Source organism: Lemur catta, chromosome 10, assembly GCF_020740605.2.
Source record: "Lemur catta isolate mLemCat1 chromosome 10, mLemCat1.pri, whole genome shotgun sequence".
NCBI classification, from domain to species: Eukaryota; Metazoa; Chordata; class Mammalia; order Primates; family Lemuridae; genus Lemur; species Lemur catta.
In genome coordinates this window covers 35,924,347-35,947,994 of record NC_059137.1, presented here as the reverse complement: position 1 = coordinate 35,947,994, position 23,648 = coordinate 35,924,347, and the positions used below count along the sequence as shown (strand labels likewise).

Genomic DNA, 23,648 nt, shown 5'->3' with positions numbered 1-23,648 from the left:
TTGCAAAACTAAGCTCCAAGCCATCTCTGTGACATTAACCCTAAATACATCAACTGATTTCTCCGATTTTGAATGTATAAATGTTTGTTATTTTGCATAATGAGATGTGGTACCTCCTCTAGCAAGCAGATCACAGAACAGCTTCCCTCAAAATCATGTATTTCTCCAAAGAGAATGTTGTCTGTCCCTCAGCCTACTGTTGTGAGCAACCAAAAGTTGTCTTCCTGACCCTTTCTTGGTAGTCCCTCCCCCTGTGCCCCTCACAGAGTTGTTTCAAGACAAATGTGAAAATACTTCATACGCTGTTGCCAGTTTATGTTAGGGATGAGCATTAAAGAGGAATAAAGATAGAAAATTGAATCAATTGCAGACCCTAGGCCTGGCACAGGGGCTCAAGCCTGTAATCCCACCACTTTGGGAGGCCAGGAGTTTGAGACCAGCATGGGCAACACAGCAAGACCCAGTCTCTACCAAAAATAAAAAAATTAGCTAGGCACACCACTGCAATCCAGCCTGGGCTACAGAGCAAGATCCAGTCTCAAAAAAAAAAAAAAAAAAAGAAAAAGAATTGCAGATCCTAAAATTTTAACTTTCTTAAATGTTTTTCTTCAAAACTTTCCTACATTTCATACCTAAAATGATTTTAAAAGTAAATTTATGCTTTAAGTAAATAATTACCCTTTTCTGCCATCAAAGATGAGTGCATTTAAAAATAAAAACCAAACACTTCTTTGTCCTTTGCCAACTACTTATGGAGGCACCTTTGACCTCAGGTTGGGTTTTTGATTTGTTTCTTTTTTGGTTTTTTACTTTTTAGGGTGGTGGTGGTGAAGCAGAAAGGTCCTTTTGTTGGCTGTTGCATAAGCACCCCTCCTCAACAGGAGCATGATTAGCTGGAATCACTTTGTTATTTCTAGACAAAATTAGCCATGTTATTAACACATCCCTTATTTAAAACAAATACTACTGTCCTTAGCTGGGAAAGGTGTGTACATACAAGAGATTGTGGCTAGCACCATCATGGAAATCCCCAGGAGACCTGAGTTTCCTCTTGGCCACTGACTTTCTACGAGACTGTTCCCCTCAAGCACCAGGACCACAGTTTCCCTATGAAGCAGGCGATCCTTAAGGAATTTTTCAGTTCTAGAAACTTCTGTCTAGTTCTGAAAAGACGTACTGGCTGCAAAAATGCTTTGTCAAAGAAGATAACATTCATCTTTTTCTAAAAATACTTATGGGGGAGAAAAATCGTAATGGATTCAATTACACTAAATCTGTCGGCTCTAAGGGAGCAAATAACCCAGGTGGGTGAATGAGTTAAAAAAATATAAAAACAAAACTTTTTACAAGCCAGAACAAATCCATAAAAGCATCAGTCTTCCAATAATCCCCACAGAAATGCAGCGCGGGATTCTTGTGCCCATTACACACATGACAAAACTGAGGTGCAGAAAGTTTAAATGGCTTGCCTCTTAGTAATCGGTCAGTAATTTTAGTAATCTCGGTAATAGTCCAATTATCGCCGCCCTAACTTCACCTGACCTCCCGGTGCTGCACTAGAGTCCCCTCAGAGGTGGCTGTCCCCCGTCTGTCCAGCTCCAGAAGGCCGGCCGGGTAAGGACGCTCTCAGCAAGCGGCACTTCCGCCTCCCCGGCCCGCACGGCTCACCTCTCTCGCTCCCGCACTGCCCAAGTCACGAGTTGGTTTGGGGGCCCGCGCCTCCGCCTGCTGATTGGGTACCTCCTGAGCCATTGCTGCCCTCTGATTGGGTTGTTCCCTTTTCGGCTCTCCAACACGGCCTAGCCCAACCGGATATAGGGACGGGGCTTCCGCTTCCCCCTTCTCCCTCCTCCCGCTTACCCTCCGATCGCAGTCGCCACTACAGCGGCGGCCGCCGGGCGTGGTGTCGGTGGGTCGGTTGGTTTGTCTTAACGTTGGTGTCGGTGCCGTTGAATTGCCCGCCATGGCTGACCTAGATCCGTTCGGTGCCCCGGCCGGCGCCCCCGGCGGCCCCGCACTGGGGAACGGGGTGGCCGGTGCCGGCGAGGAAGACCCGGCCGCGGCCTTCTTGGCGCAGCAGGAGAGCGAGATTGCGGGCATCGAGAACGACGAGGCCTTCGCCATCCTGGACGGCGGCGCCCCAGGGCCACAGCCGCACGGCGAGCCGCCGGGGGGTCCCGGTGAGAGTGCGGGCGCGTTTGGGGCGAGAGGACTTGTCTGGAAACTCGGGCCAGAGTGGGTCCGGGAGCTTCTGTGTGACTCTTGTTCCTTGCTGAATTAGGTTAGAGAGTGGTGCAGAGAGGAAACGAGACCCCGGCCCAGTCATGCAGAAACCTAGGCTTGAGAAGCTTGGTCCGTTCTGAGTGTGTTTGAGTGCCCCTGGGCGCGTGCGGAGCGAGAAAGCAAAGAAAATAGGGTGACAGTCTCGGGAGCCCGAAAAACCATGTTCAATTCAGCAACTTTTCATTAAGCACTTGCTGTGCCTTAAGTCTGGCCTTTGAGGTAGCCGCATTGGCGCAGTGTGTCTAGACTTACAGACAAGTCTGAGCCCAGCACAGGTGCAATTACTAGGAAATAAGGGCAGAAAAAAATAGGAATAGTAGTATAGCTTTTAAGACATACAAAAAAATGGCAGTGCAGTTCAACATTTAAGCACTTACGGTGTACAGAGAGTTGGGTTAGGGGGAGGAAAGGAGTGAGTAGGAAACTCAAGAAGGGCTAGCCTCGGAGAAGGAAGCTCCGGCCAAGAGGGTAAGAGTTTTACCATTGTTGAGCATATTACAACTAGGACTTCTGGAGCCCTTCTTCGCTGGGAACAGCCTTGGTAGGCAGTATTGCCTAAGCAGAACTCAAGATTGGCCTGGGCCAATCAGGGAGGGATGAAGAGGTGAATGAATAGAAAACATAGTGTGGCCTTTTTCAGCCAAACTGAAATACAAAATAGAGGTAGGGTGACATTTTGACCTTTGAATGTCTTACCTGTGTATGATTAGGATTGTGGTGTGGGAGGAAAGGATGAGTGGAAAAGAGCTATTCATTAGTATAGGGAAGCAGGAAATTTAGCTAGAAGAAATGAGACGTGCCTTTTCATTTACTTAAGAAATTCCAACTAAAGGAGAATAGGGCACTATTGTGGCATATAGGTGTGTCTATACTGCCCTAAACTCAAACCGTAAAGAGGCCAGGCAGGTAACATAAATGAGAGAGGCAGGCTGGGCGTGAGATATTAGAAGTGTTGGAGATTGAGGGTTTGGTGCACTAAACTAGCACTCTGTGTAGCACTTTCAGACCCAGAAATCTCAAATTACTATACCAGCCGGGCAGAACCTCTTTGGGGAGAGTAGTGCTGCTAGATTGCAGTCTGTGAGTTTTTATGCTGTGCTATGCTGCCTCCTAACTATATCAGTCCCCCAATAAGAACTTACATGAGAATGTGCAATATACCTGAATGTGCAATTTATGGCAAGTAGGTTGGACTGGATATGAAGTTGGTCTTAAGTGATTAGGGGATAAAAAATTTACTTCTTAGATCCTTAGTTTACCTTCCTCATTTATTAAAAGACAAAACTGAATCCTAGAGAGGAGTGACTTGCATAGCAAGTAGGTTGGACTGGATATGAAGTTGGTCTTAAGTGATTAGGGGATAAAAAATTTACTTCTTAGATCCTTAGTTTACCTTCCTCATTTATTAAAAGACAAAACTGAATCCTAGAGAGGAGTGACTTGCATAAGAAAAAAGGATGAGTACAGATGAGCTTAGTCTGTACTACATTGTGTTGCAGTTGTTTTTGCAGGGGGGTCGTAGGATCAGAGAAAGGCAATTGTGGCTGTCCTGGGTAGGACAAAATTGGGAGAATTAGAACTCAAGACCGGTATTTAGAAGACTGTTATTGTTGCTTACTGTTGTATGCCTGTCACCTAGCAGGATGTCTGGCACGTAGTAGATGCTCACATGCTTGACAAAGAAATGGGCAAAAATGTCAGTTCTGAGGTCCTGTATAGAGCTGGCAGATCTTAGTGATGGGCAGTTTGCGAAGGTAAAAAGAGTAGAGTTGGGTACCCAAGTCTTTTGTGCATCAAGCCTTCATTCAGCAAAGGGAAGGAAAGGGATGATTGCTGACTTAGTGCCTAGGAAGGACTTAGTGAACTAAGCATTTAGTGACTTAAAATCAGATCCCTGACAGTGTAGCTGAGGTTGGTAATAGTGCAGTGGTCAGCACTTCCTTTGGGGATTAGAGAACTATTAATAATTGGAAACTTTCCTTTTTTTTCTTTTTCTTTTTTTAAAGAAATGCTCACTAGTTAAGATTTTGTGTTATACTGCACTGCTTGAATGTGAGTTTACCTTTGTCATCTCAAGCAATTTATGTAGCTACAACTGCCCAGCCTCAGCTTTCTCCTCTGTAAAAGGTGCATAATATATGCCTCACAGCATTTTTAGGATTACTTTAAAGAATATCTGTAAAGTGCTTACTAATGTAAGTGTCCAGTAAATTCCAGCTACTGTTACTCCTTGGAGGTGGGGAAGAGAACGGACTTATAATGCCTGTAGGCCTTGAGGTGTACAGAGGAAATGGAGAGATTTTAGGTGGGAGCTCTGTTTCTGATGTGTTACACAGAGATACAGGCTGTAGGCTGTAACAGATTGATGACAGAGGAAAATATCTAAACTCGCCCCAGTCTTGGGGAAAAACTCCCATGGAGTATGGGCACCAGCAAATATCAGAGGGGTTAGGACTGAGCCTTGGATAACTCACTCAGTTGTTAGGAGATCTAGAGAAGAGACACGTTTAGAGGCAGAAAGTAACCAGCTGGGTAAAGTTGACTTGAAGGATATTGAGGAAGACCAGGTGATCAAGAAGGAGGCAGTACAAGTAGAACTGTTGAAAAGCCCTCAATCAGGAAAGGCTGAAGGGGCAGGAGAAAAGAAGGGGCGATTAAGGCACTATGGAGAAAGTACCACAAGGAGGCACTATTTATTATATTTTTGACAAGTAATTTCTTGGAGGAGAAAAAAGGAGAGAGGTAGATGAATTAAAGGGAAGCTTTCTAGAGAAGGAGAGTAAAATTTATTGGTAGCAGTAGTAGAAAGAAGTTTAGGGAAATCTCACTTGTGATATTTAATCATACTGCACATTTACTGTGTTTCGGGTACTCTGTATACTTTTAGATCCCTGCAGTAGCTCTGCAGATTAAGTGGTAGTGTCATATTTCACATGAGAACTGATCACTGTGGAAGTTAAGTAATATTCCTAAGATAGCAAGCTAATAAGTCGCTCAAGTGGGATTCAAACATAAGTCTGCTTGAATTCAAATGTTTCGGGAACATGGGAAGTTGAAGGTGGGTTTGGGACAGAAAGTCTTTAACCTTTGGAAACTTACTCTAGCCCTTGTTTCTGTCTGGAATGCCTGAGATGCCTTAGAAAGTTTCTTTCTGGAACATTGAGTTGCTTAGCTTAGTTGTCCTAGTAAGTCAAGGGCCTGGATGTCCTTTCTGCATGTTTTTATAGTAACAGACTATCCTGTGACTTGGGGCAATTGTGGATTCATAGAAGAATGTCAGTACAATAGTGCAGTAATACAGAGCTCAAAGCACATGCCAGTGGGTCTGGATGAGTCTTCAGACCTAAAGGACAGGCAGCATGTGATTTTGAAGAAGGTTTGGGATGAGGATTGCTTCTAGTTTTGTGTATGAAATAGCAATCAAAGTGTCTCCTATTGAAAATGACCCTGGGAGCTGGAATATATTAACTGGATAGTTGGTATGTTAGCTGTAATATATTAACCAGCATGTGGGCTAGGTTAGCCTAGCCATGGTAGGCTCTAGGACTTAAAATTATCTCACTTTTTTTTTTTTGAGACAGGGTCTCACTTTGGTCACCCTGGTTAGAATGCAGTGGATCGTAGTTCATTGCAACCTCAAACTCCTGGGTTCAAGCTATGTTTCTGCCCCAACCTCCTAAGTAGCTGGGACTACAGGTGTGCGCCACCTCACCTGGCTAATTTTTCTATTTTTTGTAGAGATGGGGTTTCGCTCTTGTTCAGGCTGGTCTCAAACTCCTGGCCTCAAGCAATCCTCCCACCTCAGCCTTCCAAAGTGCTAGTATTACATGAGCCACTGCACGCCTTACACAAAAGTGAATTCTAGGTGGAGTAAAGAGAGGTATTTCTAAAATACCCAGAAGAAAAGTGAATATCTACTTCATAGTAAGAGGGACCTTTAGCATAAAAACAGATGCAGAAGTCATAAAGGAAAAGTGGATAGTGTCTACATACAAGTTAAGTAGTTCGTTCTAGGCGTTAAATACCGTAAACCAAAGTAAAAGATAGTATGGGAGAAATATTTGCAATGTGAGAGCACTGTTAATGTAGAGAGAATACGTAGAGACCGAAAGAAAGATAGCAGAAAATAGACAAAACTCAGTTCAGTAAAGAAGAAAATCAAATATCAAACTGGTGATTACCTGACAGGAAGTAAGATTGGCACAACAAAGCCACCATGAGTTTTTTTCTGCTATCAAATTAGCAAAAATTAAAAAAACATGATAAAGCACAGACTCTAGTATCTAAGAAATGGGGCACTCGTGCTGCTGATAGGAATGTAAACTGGTAGACTAATAGGGGCAAGTGGTTGGTGTTTTAGAAGCCTTTAAAATAATATTCTGTGACCCAGCCATTCTATATGAAGGAATTTATTATAGAGGAACAATTGAATATGTCCCCAAATCCTCTTACTAGTTTTTTGGTAAACTTCATATTTCCAAAACTTGATAAAATATTTAAAATTATGTGGATAGTTGACACCTGACTTAAAATAGTAAAGGGCCACTGACAAAATCTATGAGAAACTCATAGGATTACAAAACAATTATGAAAGTTAAGGAAAGTGTGAGAAATATGTTGAAATAATCAAGATATGTACAAACCAGCAGTTGAAACATTGATGAACACTGAGGCGCGTTGCTAAGTACCTAGATCATGTGATGTGTATTCATGTGTCAGATTAACCCATGATTTTTCTTCTGGCATCGTGGCTTGCTCAGGTATAGCACCACTTTTTAAAGGCTGATTATCTGATAATACATGGATTTAATATTTTCCTCACATTATCTTAAACATAAAAAATAAATTTAAAGGAGAAAATGCCGTCATTAATTATCTGCCTCTTCAGAAACACCTATTCACTGCTCATGGAACTCTCCACAAATGGTAAGGTCATTCGTGAAGTGCTGCTACATAGAGGTTTGTTTCAAGGATTAAAACTTAATGTATATAAAGTGTTGAGAACACTGTACCTGGCATACCGGGAGCAATAAGTAGTAGTAGGTGTTTTTATGCAAAAAAAAAAAAAAAGTGGAAAAGTTAGTGATATCAATGAATGGATTACTAAAAAGCCTATGTTGGGGGAGTCTGGTTTGGTGAAAGAAGTTTTACATATATGCATTAGAGAAGCTAAAAGGTTAGAAACCAACGGGCAGAGTGGTGGAATTACATGGCATTTTCTTCTGCCTCCATTTTCCTTTTTTTAAAAACAGTGCATGTGTTGGTATCAGGGAGAGCATGGTAGGGAAATGATCTACAAAAGCTTTCAATACTCCCGAAGCCAAGGGGAAAGGAATTAGGAGAAGCAAGAGGACCAGAAGAATGGATGAAATATTAGGGTTGGTTTGTGGCAAATCAGTTTTGTTTTCTTTTTGTTTTTTTAGAGACAGGGTCTGGCTCTTTTGCCTGGGCTGGAGTACAGTGGTGCGATCACAGTTGTACTCACTGTAACCTCAAGCTCATGGGCTTAAGTGATCCTCTCATCTCAGCCTCCTGAGTAGTGGGGGCTACAGGTGTGCCACCACACCCAGCTAATTTTTTTTTTTTTTTTTTAGAGACAGAGCCTTACTATGTTCCCCAGACCGGTCTTGAATTCCTGGACTTAAGCAATCGTCCCGCCTTGGTCTCCTGAGTAACTACTGGGACTACAGGCATGTGCTACTGTACCCAATGAGGATTGATTTGGAACTAGGTGGTTCAAATTGGATTTGATTAGTTAGGAATGTAAAAAGCCAGAGGAGTGGTTTGTTGAAATATTTGCCTGTTTGGAGGGAAAAGAAGGCTGAGAACACCCTGCCCCAGGCCTCTAGGAAAGCCATGGTGTTTACATATACCCTTGGAGGGCTGTGTAGTGGTGGGCCACACCAACTGCTTGCCATACTTTTTACTGCCTGGGTTTCTTGTATCTTGTAGGTTCATCTTTTCTTTCTCCCATCCCATGCAATAAGGCAGTCATTGAAGTTTGAAAAAAATTGGATAAAATAATAAAAGCCCTACCCCATAGGTAGTAAATATGGTCAACCAACAGATAATAGAATAGGGAGGTGGAAGCTAAGTTTTTATGGTGGCTGCCCTGAGGCTTTCTGAATAAGGCAGAGCAGCTACTCCAGAGGGACAGTGTGCAGCCCTGTCAGACTGCCGCCTCTTAGTGAGGGCTGTTGGGGCAGGGCAGGGGCTAGAAACTCATACTTATTGGGACCAGTCGAGTAACTGAATTAGTAAGACACAGAATGGCTTTTTTGTTTTTGTTTTTTTCCCCAAAAAATCAGTGGGGCTAGTGGGAACTGGCACATTGAGCAGAGCATGCTCTGCCTAAAAGGCTGCCCACCATTCCAGACAGTTACTGCCAGTTCAGGAATACAGGGTCAATACTGCCAGCTCTTGTCTCTGCCTGCCCTCCACCCCAGTGCCACAGGAACCCTGGAAATCCTAATTTTTTTGAAATTTCCAGACTTAGTACTATATATTTTAAATGAAATATGTTTGACCCGTGGACCACTATTTTGTACTGTATGGGAAGAAGACATGTTGGTCTTACTTACAAAAACATTTTTCATGTTTTTGAGGTGGATTTTCTCATTTAGCTCATGAGTAGTTAATTGTGCCCCAAAGACAGGATTGTATAATGTGTCATAGTTTCAGTTTTTGTAACTTACATGTTTGAAAGCACTGATTTAATTTGGCGTGTTCAAATCTTAACTGTTTTGGACTAGTCCCAAGTGGACTAGAAAAATTAACAGGTAGTCTCAACTGTAGACCCTTCTGTGCCAAACCTGTTGGAGCCATAGGATGGAGGGTCCTGACCCCAAAGAAAGCACCTTGGTTTGAAACAAAGTTGCACACCTCTGCTCACTGTAGATGACTCCCGGCCACACTTTTCCTATGCCTTCTCTGGAACTTTCATAGAGAAACATTGTTGCTCTGTGAGACTCTTCTGCCAGGCTTCCATTTGTCATCTCTCTAAGCTAGAAAGTAAAATCTCAAAAGCTTTGGACTTGAGAGCTTGGGGACAGATTTGTCCACATTTATGGTGAAGTCACTTGTGATTTGTATATAACACATCTTGGTTTCATTAAATTGAAAGTTATGTCTAGGCCGGGCGCGGTGGCTCACGCCTGTAATCCTAGCTCTGGGAGGCCGAGGCGGGTGGATCGCTCGAGGTCAGGAGTTCGAGACCAGCCTGAGCAAGAGTGAGACCCCGTCTCTACTAAAAATAGAAAGAAATTATCTGGCCAACTAAAAATATATATACAAAAAAAAAAATTAGCCGGGCATGGTGGCTCATGCCTGTAGTCCCAGCTACTCGGGAGGCTGAGGCAGTAGGATCGCTTAAGCCCAGGAGTCTGAGGTTGCTGTGAGCTAGGCTGATGCCACGGCACTCACTCTAGCCCGGGCAAGAAAGTGAGACTCTGTCTCAAAAAAAAAAAAAAAAAAAAGAAAGTTATGTCTAGTACCTATCACAGGAATAGCATTTAATAGCTCGTGTTGCCTGCAGCATACAGTACTGTATTCCATTTTATAACCCTTTGGCCCAGGATTCGACCAGCCCTGACTGAAAGATTGAAATCTTAATGTCTTGCAGATGCTGTTGATGGAGTGATGAATGGTGAATACTACCAGGTATGGAGTACTGTGATTATGTGAATGCCAGTGGTCGATACTCATCCTTTCCTGGGATTTGAATTGACTGGCCTAGAAAGAGACCCCAGTCCCTTGACTTTCCTGGATGTATTAGTAGCTGGTATGTTACCTGTCAAAGTAGAAGAATTTAAAGAGAGGTGGCATTGATAGAGCACTCTTTTAAAATGTTAATGACCTGGCCCTTGTGATAATCACCTCTGTTCTCAAGAAATGACCCTTCATGATGATGACAATGTGCCATGCACTGTGTCAAGCACTGTAATAAGTTAGTTACTAATACTTTCAATAATTCTCCTTCCATCTTTGTTTATAGTCTGGATAAGTTAACCTGGTAGTATTCCCTAGTTCAAGAGGTAGAATTAATTCTCTAAAGATTAACTTTTTTTTTTGGAGACAGAGTCTCACTCTATCTAGAGTGCAGTGGCATTATCACATCTCACAGCATCCTCAAACTCCTGGGCTCAAGCAGTTCTCCTGCCTCAGCCTCCTGAGCAGCTTGGGACTACAGGCATGCACCACTACGCCTGACTAGTTTTTTCTATATTTTTTGTAGAGATGGTGTCTTGCTCTTGCTCAGGCTGGTCTCAAACTCCTGGTGATCCTACCACCTCGGCCTCCCAGAGTGCTAGGACTACAGGCATGAGCCACAGAGTCTGGCCTAAAGATTAACATTTATTTGAGTCTATCAATTTGTTTATTAGCTTCCAGATCTTACCCTCTATAAAGAAGAACCCCCCCCCCCCCCCCCGTGACTCATATTTGCCTGCCTTTTATCCTCTCCCTGGTGTAACTGTACATTTTCTTTTGTACTTCCTTTCCTAGAATTCACTATATTTTGATTAAGCAATATTAATTGACCTTTTTTCTACATGGTATAATAGCATTTAGAAGTCTTAGGTTCTAGGCCTTGGCTTTGCTATGTACTACTTACCTTTTTTACTTTGAAGATATCACATAATCTTTGTGTAAAGTGAGGAAACAAAGTGATAGCACTGTTTCCTAATAAGTCCACCCCCTGCTACAACTTTCCTACCTCCCACTCATGTCCCATTTATTAACAGGTAGGATGACAACTACTCTATCTCCTTCATGGGATTGTAAAGATTAAGTGCAGTAATGTTGAAAGCTCCCTGTTGGCATGTAAGGTGGTGGTGGTGTTTTTAAGGTAATCCTTTAACATTTTACACAACCACCAGTGTTGTTAGAACCAGGGGTGCTTACTTGGATGAATTGCATTTCAGGAAGGAATTTTGGGTACTGATAAAGCACAATTGTGTTTTATGTTAAGGAGAGTAATGGTCCAACAGACAGTTATGCAGCTATTTCACAAGTGGATCGATTGCAGTCAGAGCCTGAAAGTATCCGTAAATGGAGAGAAGAGCAAACAGAACGCTTGGAAGCCCTTGGTAAGGAATCCCTTTCTGTCTCGGGAGTTGGTTTTCAGTGGAATAGTTGACCTAGACTCTAGTTTTATCTCTTTTTAACTTTAATTGGCCAGTGTCCTTGTCGGGCCTTTGGGAAGATAACATTCTCAGCCTAAAGTTCATAAGGCTACCCACACGGAAGTGCCTGATCACAGGCCATTGAGTGAGGAGTTGGGTAACCCCCACAGCCAGCAAGTGCATTCTCTCCTCCCGTGGGAAGAGCAGAGTGATGCTGTGAAAGAGCCCTGGACTTGGAGTGAAAAACTGGCTTTAAGACCCAGCCTTAAGCTTACCAGCTGTGGGCACTTGGTTGCTCAAACCTTTCAGAGTCTTGTCTCATCATCTATGAAGGAAGATCAATGTTACTGACTTCAAGAGCAGGCTGAGGTGGTATTTTGAGAGTGCTTTGTAAACTTGAAGGTTTCAAGTTTCACATATCCATGTGAGAGACTTAAAGACCATTTTTCATTTGAAGTCTGAATTTAATGTAACACTTAAGAGGAAAATATGAGACTGTTAGGAAACCTGTACAATTTGTCTTCTTACCTTAATCTCCCTGTCAGGTAAGTTTTACATTGTTATGGGGGAAGAATGTGGGGATCGTAGGTAGAATAAGTATTTGAAATACACATCTAAGAAGTAGTAGAGTCAGAATTTCAGCTTCAGTTTGCCTTGCTCCAGAGTACATCCCCATCCCTGTCAGCCACATTGCTTTCTGAATGCACTTAGTGTTCATGACCACCTTGCCAGGCAGGCCATGCCCAAGGTCAGCACCAGCCAGCCTGGCCTTTGGTAAAGAGATTTGTACATGGGAGTGTCACCTGTGGGTTCAAGATCAGGGGAGACTTGGTGTCTGTACATGGTGGGTTGAAGAAGTATGGCCGAGTGTGATGATGTAATCCACACTGTGTTTTTCTCAGTTTTTTTATTAAAATTTCAAACACAGAACAATTTAAAGAGGAAAATAAACATGTGCACTCCCTATTTAATAATTAATATTTTGCCACATTGGGTTATCTTTATATGTATGAAGTATGTATATATGTATATGTTTTATACATGCATACACATAATTTCTTTGGCTGATCTACTTTAAGATACAGACATCACATACTTCGTGTCTAAATATTTCATTGTACATTTTCTGGAAATACACAGTGGTAACAGTATTACTCCCTCTTGAGAACCATTGAACTAGTGAAGACATGAATCCCTGTTTTTCAGATAGGGTAAGTGACACCCAGAAATAGGAAGGGACTTGACCCAAATAACACAGCCAATTAGTGCAAAATCTTTTATCTCGCTGGTCCAGTTTTGGTGGCTTTCAGAACAAAGAGCACACTGTGTTTGAACCTTTATAGCACTATCCAATAGTAATTTATTTGGTGGAAATATTCCATACCTTTGCTGACCAGGATGGTAGCCACTAGCCACATGTGATTATTAAGTACTTGAAATGTGGCTAGTGTGACTGAGAAGCTGAATTTTAAATTTTCTTTAATTTTAATAAGTTTAAATGTAAGTAGCCACAAGTAGCTACTGTATTGGATAGAGCAGCTTTAGGAAGATGAAAATAGGTCTTCACAGTGCTAGCACCCTTGGTCCTTGCTTGTTCTTTGGGGATCTCTTTGGAGTAGGCTTAGAGGCAAGACTTAGCTGGTATTAGTACTGCTAGAGTATTCTTCATGTTACTGAACCCAGTTTTATGTTTTCTCTTTCCCCAGGGTTTAGGAAAGTTTGTCTTCTCCCTAGAGCAAGTAGGCTTTGGTGTCAGGAAAACTTCATTTTCTTTTTCAGTAATCAAATCGGTCAGATCGGGTACTTCAGGACTACTCCAAGAGGTGTTGTTTTCTTAACTCAAGATGCCTTCTTGAGGGACATTAAACATTTGGCCTTGCATTCCAATTGAACTGAATTCACTTGGTTCACAAACAAGGTGTTTCTTCAGTTTCCCCTTTTTTTCCTTGCAGGAACTAGGAGAAAAAGCATGAGATGCTAAAAATAGAGAACTGGTGTCAATGGTTTTCAGCTTAGCTGCTGGCTGCATTCTCAGATTTTCTTGTCTATGAACAAGGGTGGCCAGAGAAAAAAGTACCTGTCAGTGTGCCTTGCTCTGTAAGTGGACTCTGCCTCTTCCTCTGAGGGGAATAATTCTAAATTCTTATTGCCAGTGGCACATCCTAAATCTGAAAAGGCAGAAGACAATTTAAATTTACTGTTTTATATAGTAACGACAGTCTGTACAGATGGTTACAATTTTTATTTAAAATTTTCAGAGATAAATTCTCCTGTTTCGTTCCTAATATGTACACAAAATTTTAAATGAGTATTAGAATATATTGAAGGAAAATACTGTCCAATCAAAAGTTAATTTTTTGGAAGTATTTTCACCACATTTCAAATGAGGTATTGTCCACATGGCGCCATCAGCCCATAGCATCTCTCATTGCAACATAGCCTGCTCCATTCCACATATACACCTAATGCCACGGACAGACACATGTCAGTGTAGAGTCATTGATGGAAAATCTGAGTAAAAAGATTCTGAATGATAGGTCACCTTCCAACAAGTTAGATAACAAAGTGAAACGTTCTTTATAATCTGAAACTTTGGGGGAGCTTTTAACTGCTTTTAGACTATTTCTTATAATTACAGACACAGCCATTTGCAGGTTACTACAAGACATTTTTTGCAAAGGCCCTAAAAATGCCTAAGAATGCTTCATTTCATCCCTTCAAGTAGTTATTCGACACCACCACTGCTTTCTGTTCTTCTCAAAGACACTAATTACAGGTTGGGCTCTTTGCCTGTACTTTGAAAACTCTGTCCAGGTCACCTTCTAGTCATATCTTGTGATTAATTCTAGGCTTGCCTCCCTTTCTGTCCCCCTGGAGGCAGCATAACGAGGTAAGGGAAGTTAAGCCTAGAGTCAGACCTGGGTTTGAGTCTTGGCCCTGCCACCTACTGTAGCCTTTAGGAAGTTCACTCAGACTTTCAGAGCTTTAGTTTTTCTCACTGCTGAAAGTGGAATCAGAGTTTTACCTTCTTGGGATTGTTGTAAAGATTAATTGAGACATCTATAAGATGCCTGCCAGACAGGACATCCTTAAGAACATGTTTAAAGTGACAGATCAGGTTAACTTCAGGTATCAGCTGCACCAGTAACTGATGTGTATTTCTTTACCTCTTACTCTCTACTGACATATGTCTCTTCAGTTCAGTGTCTTAGGGGAAACTGCATTTAGTGCTCAGAAACTTTATATTTGAGAATCCAATCTGCTAAACCTGCTAGGTGTGCATTTTCTTGCTCTCGTTTCTAGAACCTTTTGGTTAACTGTTAATGACACCACACTCCTACCCCCTGAAGTTCTCTCTGTTGGAGTTTATTTGGTAACTCTGTGCTGACTCTGCCACAAATTCACTCTGCAATCTTAGTAGGAATAGATGTTTTGTGATCCTCTCCAACTCTAATATTCTATATTGTACCATTCTCTAGTTCCTGAATCATCTCTACCTGTGGCAGCTTTCCTAATAGCTCCGTGCTTCATAGAAGCACTTCTATCTTAGTTTTAAGAGTGCCACCTTGTGTTTTAAAACCATTAATTGTCAAACTTGGGATATGAACTATAGTTTGTGAGAAGAGTTAAAAGCTTATTTATAATAATATTAATATCTCACCCTGAACAAATATTGGCAGCATTAATAAAGAATCATCTATAATTGGTTTTTCCCCAGTTGGTGCCCAAAAGGCTTTTTTCTATTAAAAGTCAGTATTTCCACGTTCTTCTTCCCACTGCCAAAGACAAGACAAAACAAAATCAGTAACTCACTAAGGTATCAGTGGACTGGAATAAGACCAGGACTAGGATCGCTGAGGTTAGAGTTGGTTGTACAAACAGGAGAAATAGAATTTTATCTCCCCCTCCCCACCCTTCTCCCCCGGTGCTAACACGTACCCTCACCCACTGTAAGTTCAATAAGACCAAAAGAAATGGATGAAACAAACTTAAGTTTGTGCTTTGTCTCATTGCTGTTGTCTTTCTTTTCCTTCCCTTCAAAGATGCCAACTCTCGGAAGCAAGAAACAGAGTGGAAAGAAAAAGCAATCAAGGAGCTAGAGGAGTGGTATGCGAGACAGGACGAGCAGCTACAGAAAACAAAAGCAAACAACAGGTCAGTCCGAGGCAGTTCTGGCACAGCTTGTTTTCCCAGACTGAATCAAATCCATGTTTTAGCATCCAGTCTGGGTTCTTGGTTGCTGCCTCCTTAAGTGTGAAATGTCTGCAGTTTTTGAAGAAAGTGCTTGCAGCACAGTGGCTGAAGTCTCTTGGGTCTTATGAGTGTAATTCAGCCTGTTGTGTAGCCATCCTGGTTGTAGTGAATTTAACACTTTAACGAAGAGCTTGGTTAATATGCGTCATCTGCAATGGTATGATTCCTCCAAAGGAAAAGTTACTTCACGAATTAAGTTTAAGCTTTAAAAAATGGAATGAAAGGGCAGTTTCATGAATATACCAGGATCTTATTACTTTGGAGAAGATTATAGACTTGGTCTCACTGCTTCCCCTAAATACAGCCCTGCCCTCTGAAAGCCACTTCTCCAAGGAGTCCGTTAGCAGGAAAATGTGCTTTGTAATCAGGCAGCCAAGGGTGTTCCAACCTAGTGACTGTGCAATTGAGGGTTCTCTGGGTACTTAGCTGTGCCTAAGAAAATCTTGAATTGGCTTCTTAAAAATGCTCTTTTCAGAATATATTTTACTCACTCACTGACAGTTAAGTAGTTGTAGGGAGAAAACACATTCATTCTCATATCACTACCAGCCAGTAGCTGTGGTTTTCAGTGCTCTGCACTTTTTGGAAGTAGCTTAGAGAGGCATATGCAGTATTGCTTCCCTCAGGGTAGGCAGATTGGCTTTCTTTCCTCTGCTGGGTTCCGAGCCCAGCTTTCACTGAATAGTCTTCTCACTTCAGTGTAAAAACAGGCCAGACCAGGCCTGGGGATATTTTTAATTTTCAAGGTAGAGCCTTAGGTTCCTATATTCAGAGGCAGGAAAGAGGTTGGGTTGAGTGCCCTTGTCTGTGGTAGCTCTATTAGCCAGAAATCTGCCGGGAAAGAGGGAGCTAACCACTCTGCCAGCCAGCCGATGCCAGTGTGGGGCATCTGTGACAGAACAGTTGGACTCTTTCATCCAGCAGCCACTCAGATCCTTGTGTGCCTTTGGTCATCCTTGGTTCTGTCAGCTGCCCCTCAGATGCCAGGCTTGGGTCTCTGTCCTGGCCATCTGCCTCTAGGGGGTGTACTTTCGAGGGGTGCCTGTTGGGTTCCATTTGAAGTTCTGTGGCGAGTATGGGGGGACTGCTCTCCAGTCTTCTCATTGAGTCACCAGTGGTGATGGTTGCCATCGGCTACACGGTGCTTCTGTTGAGCTTGTGGTCGGTACAAAGTGCTGACCGGTCCAGGCTCCTGTGTCCTGTGCTCATTTAAGATGATTTTCCCCCAGCTGTGAGTTCAAATCAGTAAAGAAAGATAAGTGGGTGCTGTGCACAAGCACCATGGAGGCCCCAGCTGCTGCCCCAGCACTTGAATCTGCTCTGAAATCCTTGGCAGAACCGTGCTGGCCTTCCCTTACAGGGTCCCTGTGCTTCAGCACTTTCACACACAGGTTGTCAAACTAAAATAAGAAATATGCTGGGAACAGGCTTTCCATTGCAGAAATATTTTAAGGCTAATTTTGCTGAACTTACCTGTCTGTATACAGAATCAGTTGTCTTGGGAGAGAGTGATCACACCTGTTATTAGGAGCTCAGTCTTAAAGGCTTAGTCCCTCCAGGTGTTGAGTTAGGGCCTTGGTACCTTTCTTTACTTGGAATGGTAGAATGTTGGGTTGGCAGCTGGCTGGTCTCATAGGTGAATCTCTCAAGTTCAGGGAGAAGGGAGTTACCCACCACTCAGCTGAGAATGTAGAGCTGTTTTGAAACCAGATCACTTGCCCTGTAGAAACCTTGCAGCACAGGTTTTACCCTGAGTGCATAAAGCTAGTGGCACACTGGCCACTGCCACCAGGGTTCTAGGACAGAAGGGATGGTTTTTATACTTCATTCCAGTGATTCTTCAGTGGGTGGAGGTGGGAGCCATTTTAGAGTCACTCTGTAGGACTTCTTCCAGTGGCATTTACTGTCGCCTGGAGGTTTTGATATTGCTGACTACTCCCCATCCACACGTGACTCATAAACTTTAGATTCTAAAGGAATAGGTCCCACAAAAAGTGATTCATTTTCTTCTTTGTTGATCTACAAATAAATAATTTTAGAAAAGAAAATGGGGGGCTCAGTTTAAGCAAGTGTCATTCTCCCTGGGTGACTCCTGCAGCGGTGGGATGTTAAAGGACTGCAGAAATTAGGCAGAAAGGTGGAGAAGTTGGAAAGAGGAGACTCAGGGACAGAGAGGGCACCCAGTTAATCGTGAGTGTGTGCTCGGGCCTCCTGCCTTTAAGCTGCCCTCACCCAAGCAGTCCCAGAGCATGAGGAGCACAGCCATGCCACGTACCGTGCTGGGGGGCAGCGTGCAGCAGCCAGACATGGCCCTTGCCCTGCAGAATCTGTGGTCTCTTGTCCCCAGACGGCATCTCCCTCCTTTTATCACAAGTCGGGGCCTAAATGTCACTGCACAAGAGCCATGAATTATTAAGTGATGGCTGTGGAAAAGAATTCACCAGGAGTCTGCCAGGACAGTGACTGATGCCTACAGCTGGATGAGTTCACTCACCAAGAACAACCACAGAGCATTTCCTCCTGTTACAGGTGGCTTTTGTGCTGAGACTTTTCAGCTCTGTCAAGGCTTGAAAAAGTCTAGGGAGTCCCTGATTCTCTGCAATGGCAAACATTTCCACGCCCACTTTGAGGCTGTTTGCAGGATTAAGCTCTGCATTGTAATTAGGCCTACCGAGCGTGTCCTGTGGTGGGACATCCTCCTCCTTCCCTCTCCCAGGCTTCCCCGCCCCCCTCCTGCCTTGGCTGAGGATTGCTGCTTCAGGTCCCCTTCTGCTGGGCGAAGAACAAACAGGTGGAGGGCCGCCTATGCCTGGTGTGTGTAATTTTCTGTTTGTTCTGGGCCCTTCGCCCTGATTGGGGGGGGGGGGGTGGAGGAGCTGTGCTTGTCACTGCAGAGCTCTGTAGCCTGAGGGCTGGCTACAGGAGCCTGACAGTCAAGCTGTTGTCGTCTTAGTGAGGCCTTGACAGGGGTCATCAAACCTTCCAGTAGAGGCAAGCTGGAGTTGAAATTGATTAGGCTCAGCCCTTCGTGTAAACTGAAAGGATTATGGTTTACAAGCTGGCTGGCCTTGCCTTTCCCTCCCACCCACTCTGCCCACAAACAACTCTGTTTTCCTGCTGAGTCACTTTGAGTTACAATCAGCTTGCTCTTTTTTGCTTTCTTTAAATTCCCACAAAATACCTCCTATATATAAACCAAAATGGGAAAAAAGAAGGATATGTGTGAGTTTAAAAATAAACCAAAGTTGAAATTACTAGAATTTGCCTTCAAGTAAATATGTGAGCTTAGGTTAATGACCAGGCATGATTACCCATGAAAAATGTTCTTTCCACTTGCCCATCCCAAACCCACCCGGCAAAGGATGGGGTAAGACTCCCCAAGAGAGGTTCCCTCCAGGGAACCACAGCCACAGTGGACAAGTGTGGGCTGGCTGGGTCCAGGGATTCATCCTGAGGCAACAGAAAGAGAGCCAGCCTGTCCCCTGCTGTGTAAATTTCCCCACTTAGTACACCCCATCCTCCTTGTCCCAGAGCCCTGCCATGCCAGTGATGTTCTGAATTCTTGGCTGCACCTTGTCAAAACCAAATAAGTCTGGCATCGAAATATTCAGCAACTGTACCAACAGACAGCCTTATTCAGGGACACACAAGCTGGTGCCAGAGCCAGGCCGCTAGTCTAGCATTCTTCCCACCAGCCCACGTACCTCCAGCTGCTTTTTTCTCTAAGGTGAGGATTCTGAAATGACCATATGTGTCCGCAGGATACTGAAATTTACCCCACCCATCCAGTGTGGAGAAGCAGTAGTTGGATGATCTAAGATAAAACTGGCTGTGGGTCCTAGCGCATCTGGTGTCTGGCAGCATTCCTGCCTGGTGATAGTTACTGAGGCAGGCAGGAGGGCGGCATGGCTTCCCGAGCATACACCGGCTGAGAAGAAGGATCAATGCACAGTGAAAAGAACCCTGGACTTGGAGCCGGGCTGCCTCGGCTGTGAGTTCTGAATGCTGCCTCTGTGGCATTCATTTCAGCCTCAGTTACCTCATCTGTAAAGTGGGGGCGAGAATACCCAGTGTCATAGGTTGTTACAGTTGAGGATTGAATCACCATAATGTGTGAAAGGGCTTAACCCATTGCTGGGTGCTTAACACATGCTTCTTGTCGCTGGGGAAGCCAAAGGGGTGGTGTTGGCAGCACTCACTCTTGTGGAAGATCCCCGTGCCGGGAGGCCGGCAGGAACCAGGTCTGCCGGAGTCACCAGCGCTGGACGTCTCACGGGGGTTAGGATGGAGCCTTGGAAGCAGCTCCCCGGAGCACAGTCGCACCTCTGTTGTGGATTTTAGATGTTTCTGCTTCTCAATGTTCTCTCTTTTTTCCTGCCTGCTTGCCTGCCTTTGGGACCTCTTGCTGTCTAGGGTGGCAGATGAAGCTTTCTACAAACAACCCTTCGCTGACGTGATTGGTTATGTGTATGTTGCAAAACTAATTCCTTTTCTTGTTTTGATTCTTTCTACTTTTTGTTTAGAGTTAATGCTCCTTTTTTGTCACAAGTTGCTTTGCTTTTCAAATTATTTCAAATCGGCACCATGGGGCTGCCTAAGAGCTGATGAGCTGGGGGATAGTCGCTGGGGATCTTGCAGAGTCACGACTCCCTGTGCCCTCTGGTTGCCATTTTTCATGTTGGGAGTTTCGGAGGGAAGAAATTGACTCCCTTTCAAAAAGTGAGTCATTTGTGATCTTGTTTGGGAAGGGTTTGGGGCTGGGGGAACTCTGACTTCTTGCTGTTGCTGCCATCACTGCTGCTACCGATGCTTGCCTGCCCCAGGTGGGAAGGAGACGTCTCCCCACCTGGGAGCAGGTGACAGTCCTACGAGGTTAGGAGCCAGTGAGCAGCAGCACCTTGCATTGCCAGAGTCAGAGCTGTGGGGGCAGCATTTCTATACTCGGTTCCTTCAAAGAATATGGGGTTGGTTGCCTCTCACTCAGGCGGAAGAGTCCAGAGCAGAGAGGCTTGTCTCCAATGGGTGTCTGTGATTGTTTCTCTGCAGTCTTGCATGTCAGAAGTTGCTATTTAGTGGCTAGCTTGTGATGCCCTGTTCCCCACCCTAGCACAGAGAGGCCCTGGCTTTGAGCCAAAGCTGCTTGATATGAGCTACTGGGGCTTCCCTTCCCCCCAAAACACTGCATCTTCTCTGGGGGAAAATTTTTTTTTGAGGATTTCTATAATCAAATCCATTTTTGCTAAGACTTGGGAACAGTTCTCATTGTTTCCTCCTTAAAAATTAGGTCCAGCTTTTTATATGAGGGAGGTGAGGGTGTAGGAGGAGAGATACCTCTGGAAGGTGGGCGACAGGCCAAGGTCTGTGGAACCTCTTAGGGCCTGCGCCCTTGAGCTGTTCGTCCCGTTAGAAGTCAGAACTGGGTTTCCTGGGCCCCCAGATGCATTTGCAATGAGACTTGTGAAATGCTGGACTTACAGGTGGTGTTTGATTTGATTTCTGCACATTCTCTCTGGAGTAGAAATGGAGACTGGAAAGGTCGAGTCTGGTTTTGCTGGGCAGCAGGGTGGCCAGCAAAGCCAGCTGCACGTCCCCAAGCACAGATAGAGTGGCAAGGGCATGTTTAGCTTACTGACCATCTGCATTGAGCTCATTCTCATTTTCTATATCTGACCTAAAGTTTCTCTCCTTGTTTCTTTTCTTCTCTTCACCTTTAAGCACAAACATAAACCATCCTTGCTACAGCCTAGAACAGTTAAGTAAACCTTTCTCACTGCCCCTAACTGTGTGTGCCATGAAGTCGCAGTGTTGTGGTGGCTCTGGGCTTCAGCAGTGTTTGCCACGGCCATCCCTGTGATAGTGCCACCCCTGCGTCCCCACAGACCAGTCATCTCCATTGCTTTTGCTTTGCCCGTGATGCTTGTCGGAGTAGATGAGTAGAGTGTGTCTTCCCGCCTCTTACCACTGTCCTTTCAGGCTGTAGCTCCCACAAGTTAGTTCCCAGCTGGGGGTGGGCTGACCTTGATGTGAAAGAATGTTGGAGCAACATCCTGCCTAAAGCAACTAACATTGGCTCTCCTGCCAGTGTGCCCTGAGTGGCCCAAGGCACCTGGCTGGAGGGAAAATGGCAAACTTTTGGCTGAACTGGAGAATGTCTTAACAAACCCTCTTCCAGAATGGCTTTAGTCTCTAGTGCCTGCGAGCATGGGAGCTTTGTCTTGAATTCCTTTTGATCTGCCCTGTTTCTCTCCAGCCTTAAGAATAAATCTAGAAGCTATTGTGCAATGACCTGTGGGCTTTTTAGAAGTCTCTAAATTTCCTTGAAACTCAGTACAGCCCAGCACAAACTCCTCGAGTTCTTGACCAGCCTGCTGCTTTGCTCTTGTTAATAAAAGCAATGCAAAGCTGGCTAAGGACTTGCTTTTCTAATGCTCTGTAGGAGCAGAGGCAGCCAGACAGAGTGAGCCCTGAACCAAACACCTGTATTCCAACATTTTACACAGCAGTCTGGGCACCCTGTGCCTAGGAGAGCTGGCCACATATCTGCTCAAGTCTAACCTGGGCCAGGGGCTGTTACTCGTGGGAAAACCAGAATACCGTTAAGTCAGGCACAAAGAGGCAGTCGCTTATGTAGCAAGGCAGCCACCAGGTTGCTCAGAGGGGGTTCTACATTAAACCAACGTATTTTGTTATTGCTTCCAGGGCAGCAGAAGAAGCCTTTGTAAACGACATTGATGAGTCGTCCCCAGGCACTGAGTGGGAACGAGTGGCCCGGCTGTGTGACTTTAACCCCAAGTCCAGCAAGCAGGCCAAAGATGTCTCCCGCATGCGCTCAGTCCTCATCTCCCTCAAGCAGGCCCCCCTGGTGCACTGAAGAGCCACCCTGTGGAAACAGTACGTCTGCGATATCTTAATCCTACTCAGTGAAGCTGTTCACAGTAATTGGATTAATTATGTTGAGTTCTTTTGGACCAAACCTTTTGTCTTTAGAGTTGATCATTGTTTGTGATTGCATGTTTCCTTCAACTGTGTTCTCCCTGGCATTCAGAGAGGAGGGGGAGGAGGAAGAGAAGGGGGGGAGGGAAGCCTCCCAGCTGTAGCCTCCCAGCCGTAGCCTCAACCTGTGCTTTTGTGCATTACTCTGAGAATAAATTTCTGTTTCAAACAATGTAGATGAAGCTTCTTTACTAAACTCAAGATGTGCTACAGTTTGGAGTGAGTTAGGGAAGTATATTTCAACAGGAGTCAGTCTGGGGTATGTAGAGTGAAGTGAGACCCTGACTCCTTTGGATTCGGCCAGGAAGCCTGAGTTGGGATGGTGCTGTGTGCCGCTAGCCCTGTTACTCTTGATTCCGTAGCACGTCAGTCTACCACCCCAAGCACTGGTTCATATTTCTATTATCAAGTCCTTCCTCTAGACTTGTGCTGTCCAATACAGTATTCACCAGGCACATGTGGCTATTTAAATTAATTAAAAATACATTTCTAGCCCTAGTCATATTCACACGTCGTTAGGTGGCATCTGAATTGGCCAGCGCAGATTATAGAACATTTCCATCACAGAAAGCTCTACTGGACCATGCTGATCTACACAACAGGTGCTTCCAGGAGACTGTGCTGTGTTCAGACACCAAGACATTTGTTACCTGCCCTCAGATCTTGGCATAGCACCTGGCACATTTTAGGTGATGTTCCAAGCAATTAATACAGCCATATCTCAGTAATTGTGTGCTCATAGTCATCTGATATTTCCAAGTTGGAGATTGTGGTAAACTCCTGTAATACCCTGCTCAGGATGGGTGTTAAGCCTTGCTGTTGCCAAGAAGGAAAGTCCCTCCATCTGTGAACATCTACAGAAAAAGGAAAAAAAAAAGCAGAAGTCCACTATCTCTCCCATGCTAATTATGTTTGGATGGGAGAGGAACTGTCATTACTTTACCTCCTACCTCCCCCTTTCCAAGCCTGTTAGTTGGGCTTTCTTTGATCTGGCCC

General features: G+C 44.3%; 1 protein-coding gene and 1 long non-coding RNA gene across 6 annotated transcripts in view; one reads left to right on the top strand and one right to left on the bottom strand.

Moving 5' to 3' along the window:
* Positions 1 to 1,665, bottom strand: part of LOC123646135 — a 32,655-nt gene extending 30,990 nt beyond the window's left edge. Inside the window, exon 1 of one of the 2 annotated variants that reach the window (XR_006737809.1) lies at positions 1,538 to 1,665. This is a non-coding gene — a long non-coding RNA (uncharacterized LOC123646135). The remainder of the gene's footprint in view (positions 1 to 1,537) is intronic. The other variant, XR_006737808.1, reaches the window with a different exon arrangement.
* A 105-nt stretch (positions 1,666 to 1,770) lies between these two features.
* Positions 1,771 to 22,824, top strand: CLTA (clathrin light chain A). Of its 4 annotated transcripts, XM_045562813.1 has the most exons (7): positions 1,771 to 2,180; positions 9,905 to 9,942; positions 11,252 to 11,369; positions 15,449 to 15,560; positions 20,073 to 20,126; positions 21,375 to 21,410; positions 22,359 to 22,824. In XM_045562813.1, exons 1-7 carry the CDS (start codon positions 1,964 to 1,966, stop codon positions 22,528 to 22,530), a joined length of 747 nt encoding a protein of 248 aa, XP_045418769.1. In that variant the 5' UTR covers positions 1,771 to 1,963; the 3' UTR covers positions 22,531 to 22,824. The 4 variants fall into 4 exon arrangements, with proteins under 4 accessions (XP_045418769.1, XP_045418767.1, XP_045418770.1 ...); XM_045562811.1 differs by lacking the exons at positions 20,073 to 20,126; positions 21,375 to 21,410; XM_045562814.1 differs by lacking the exons at positions 9,905 to 9,942; positions 11,252 to 11,369 and having other exon boundaries at positions 1,776 to 2,180.
* Positions 22,825 to 23,648: the final 824 nt, after the last annotated feature.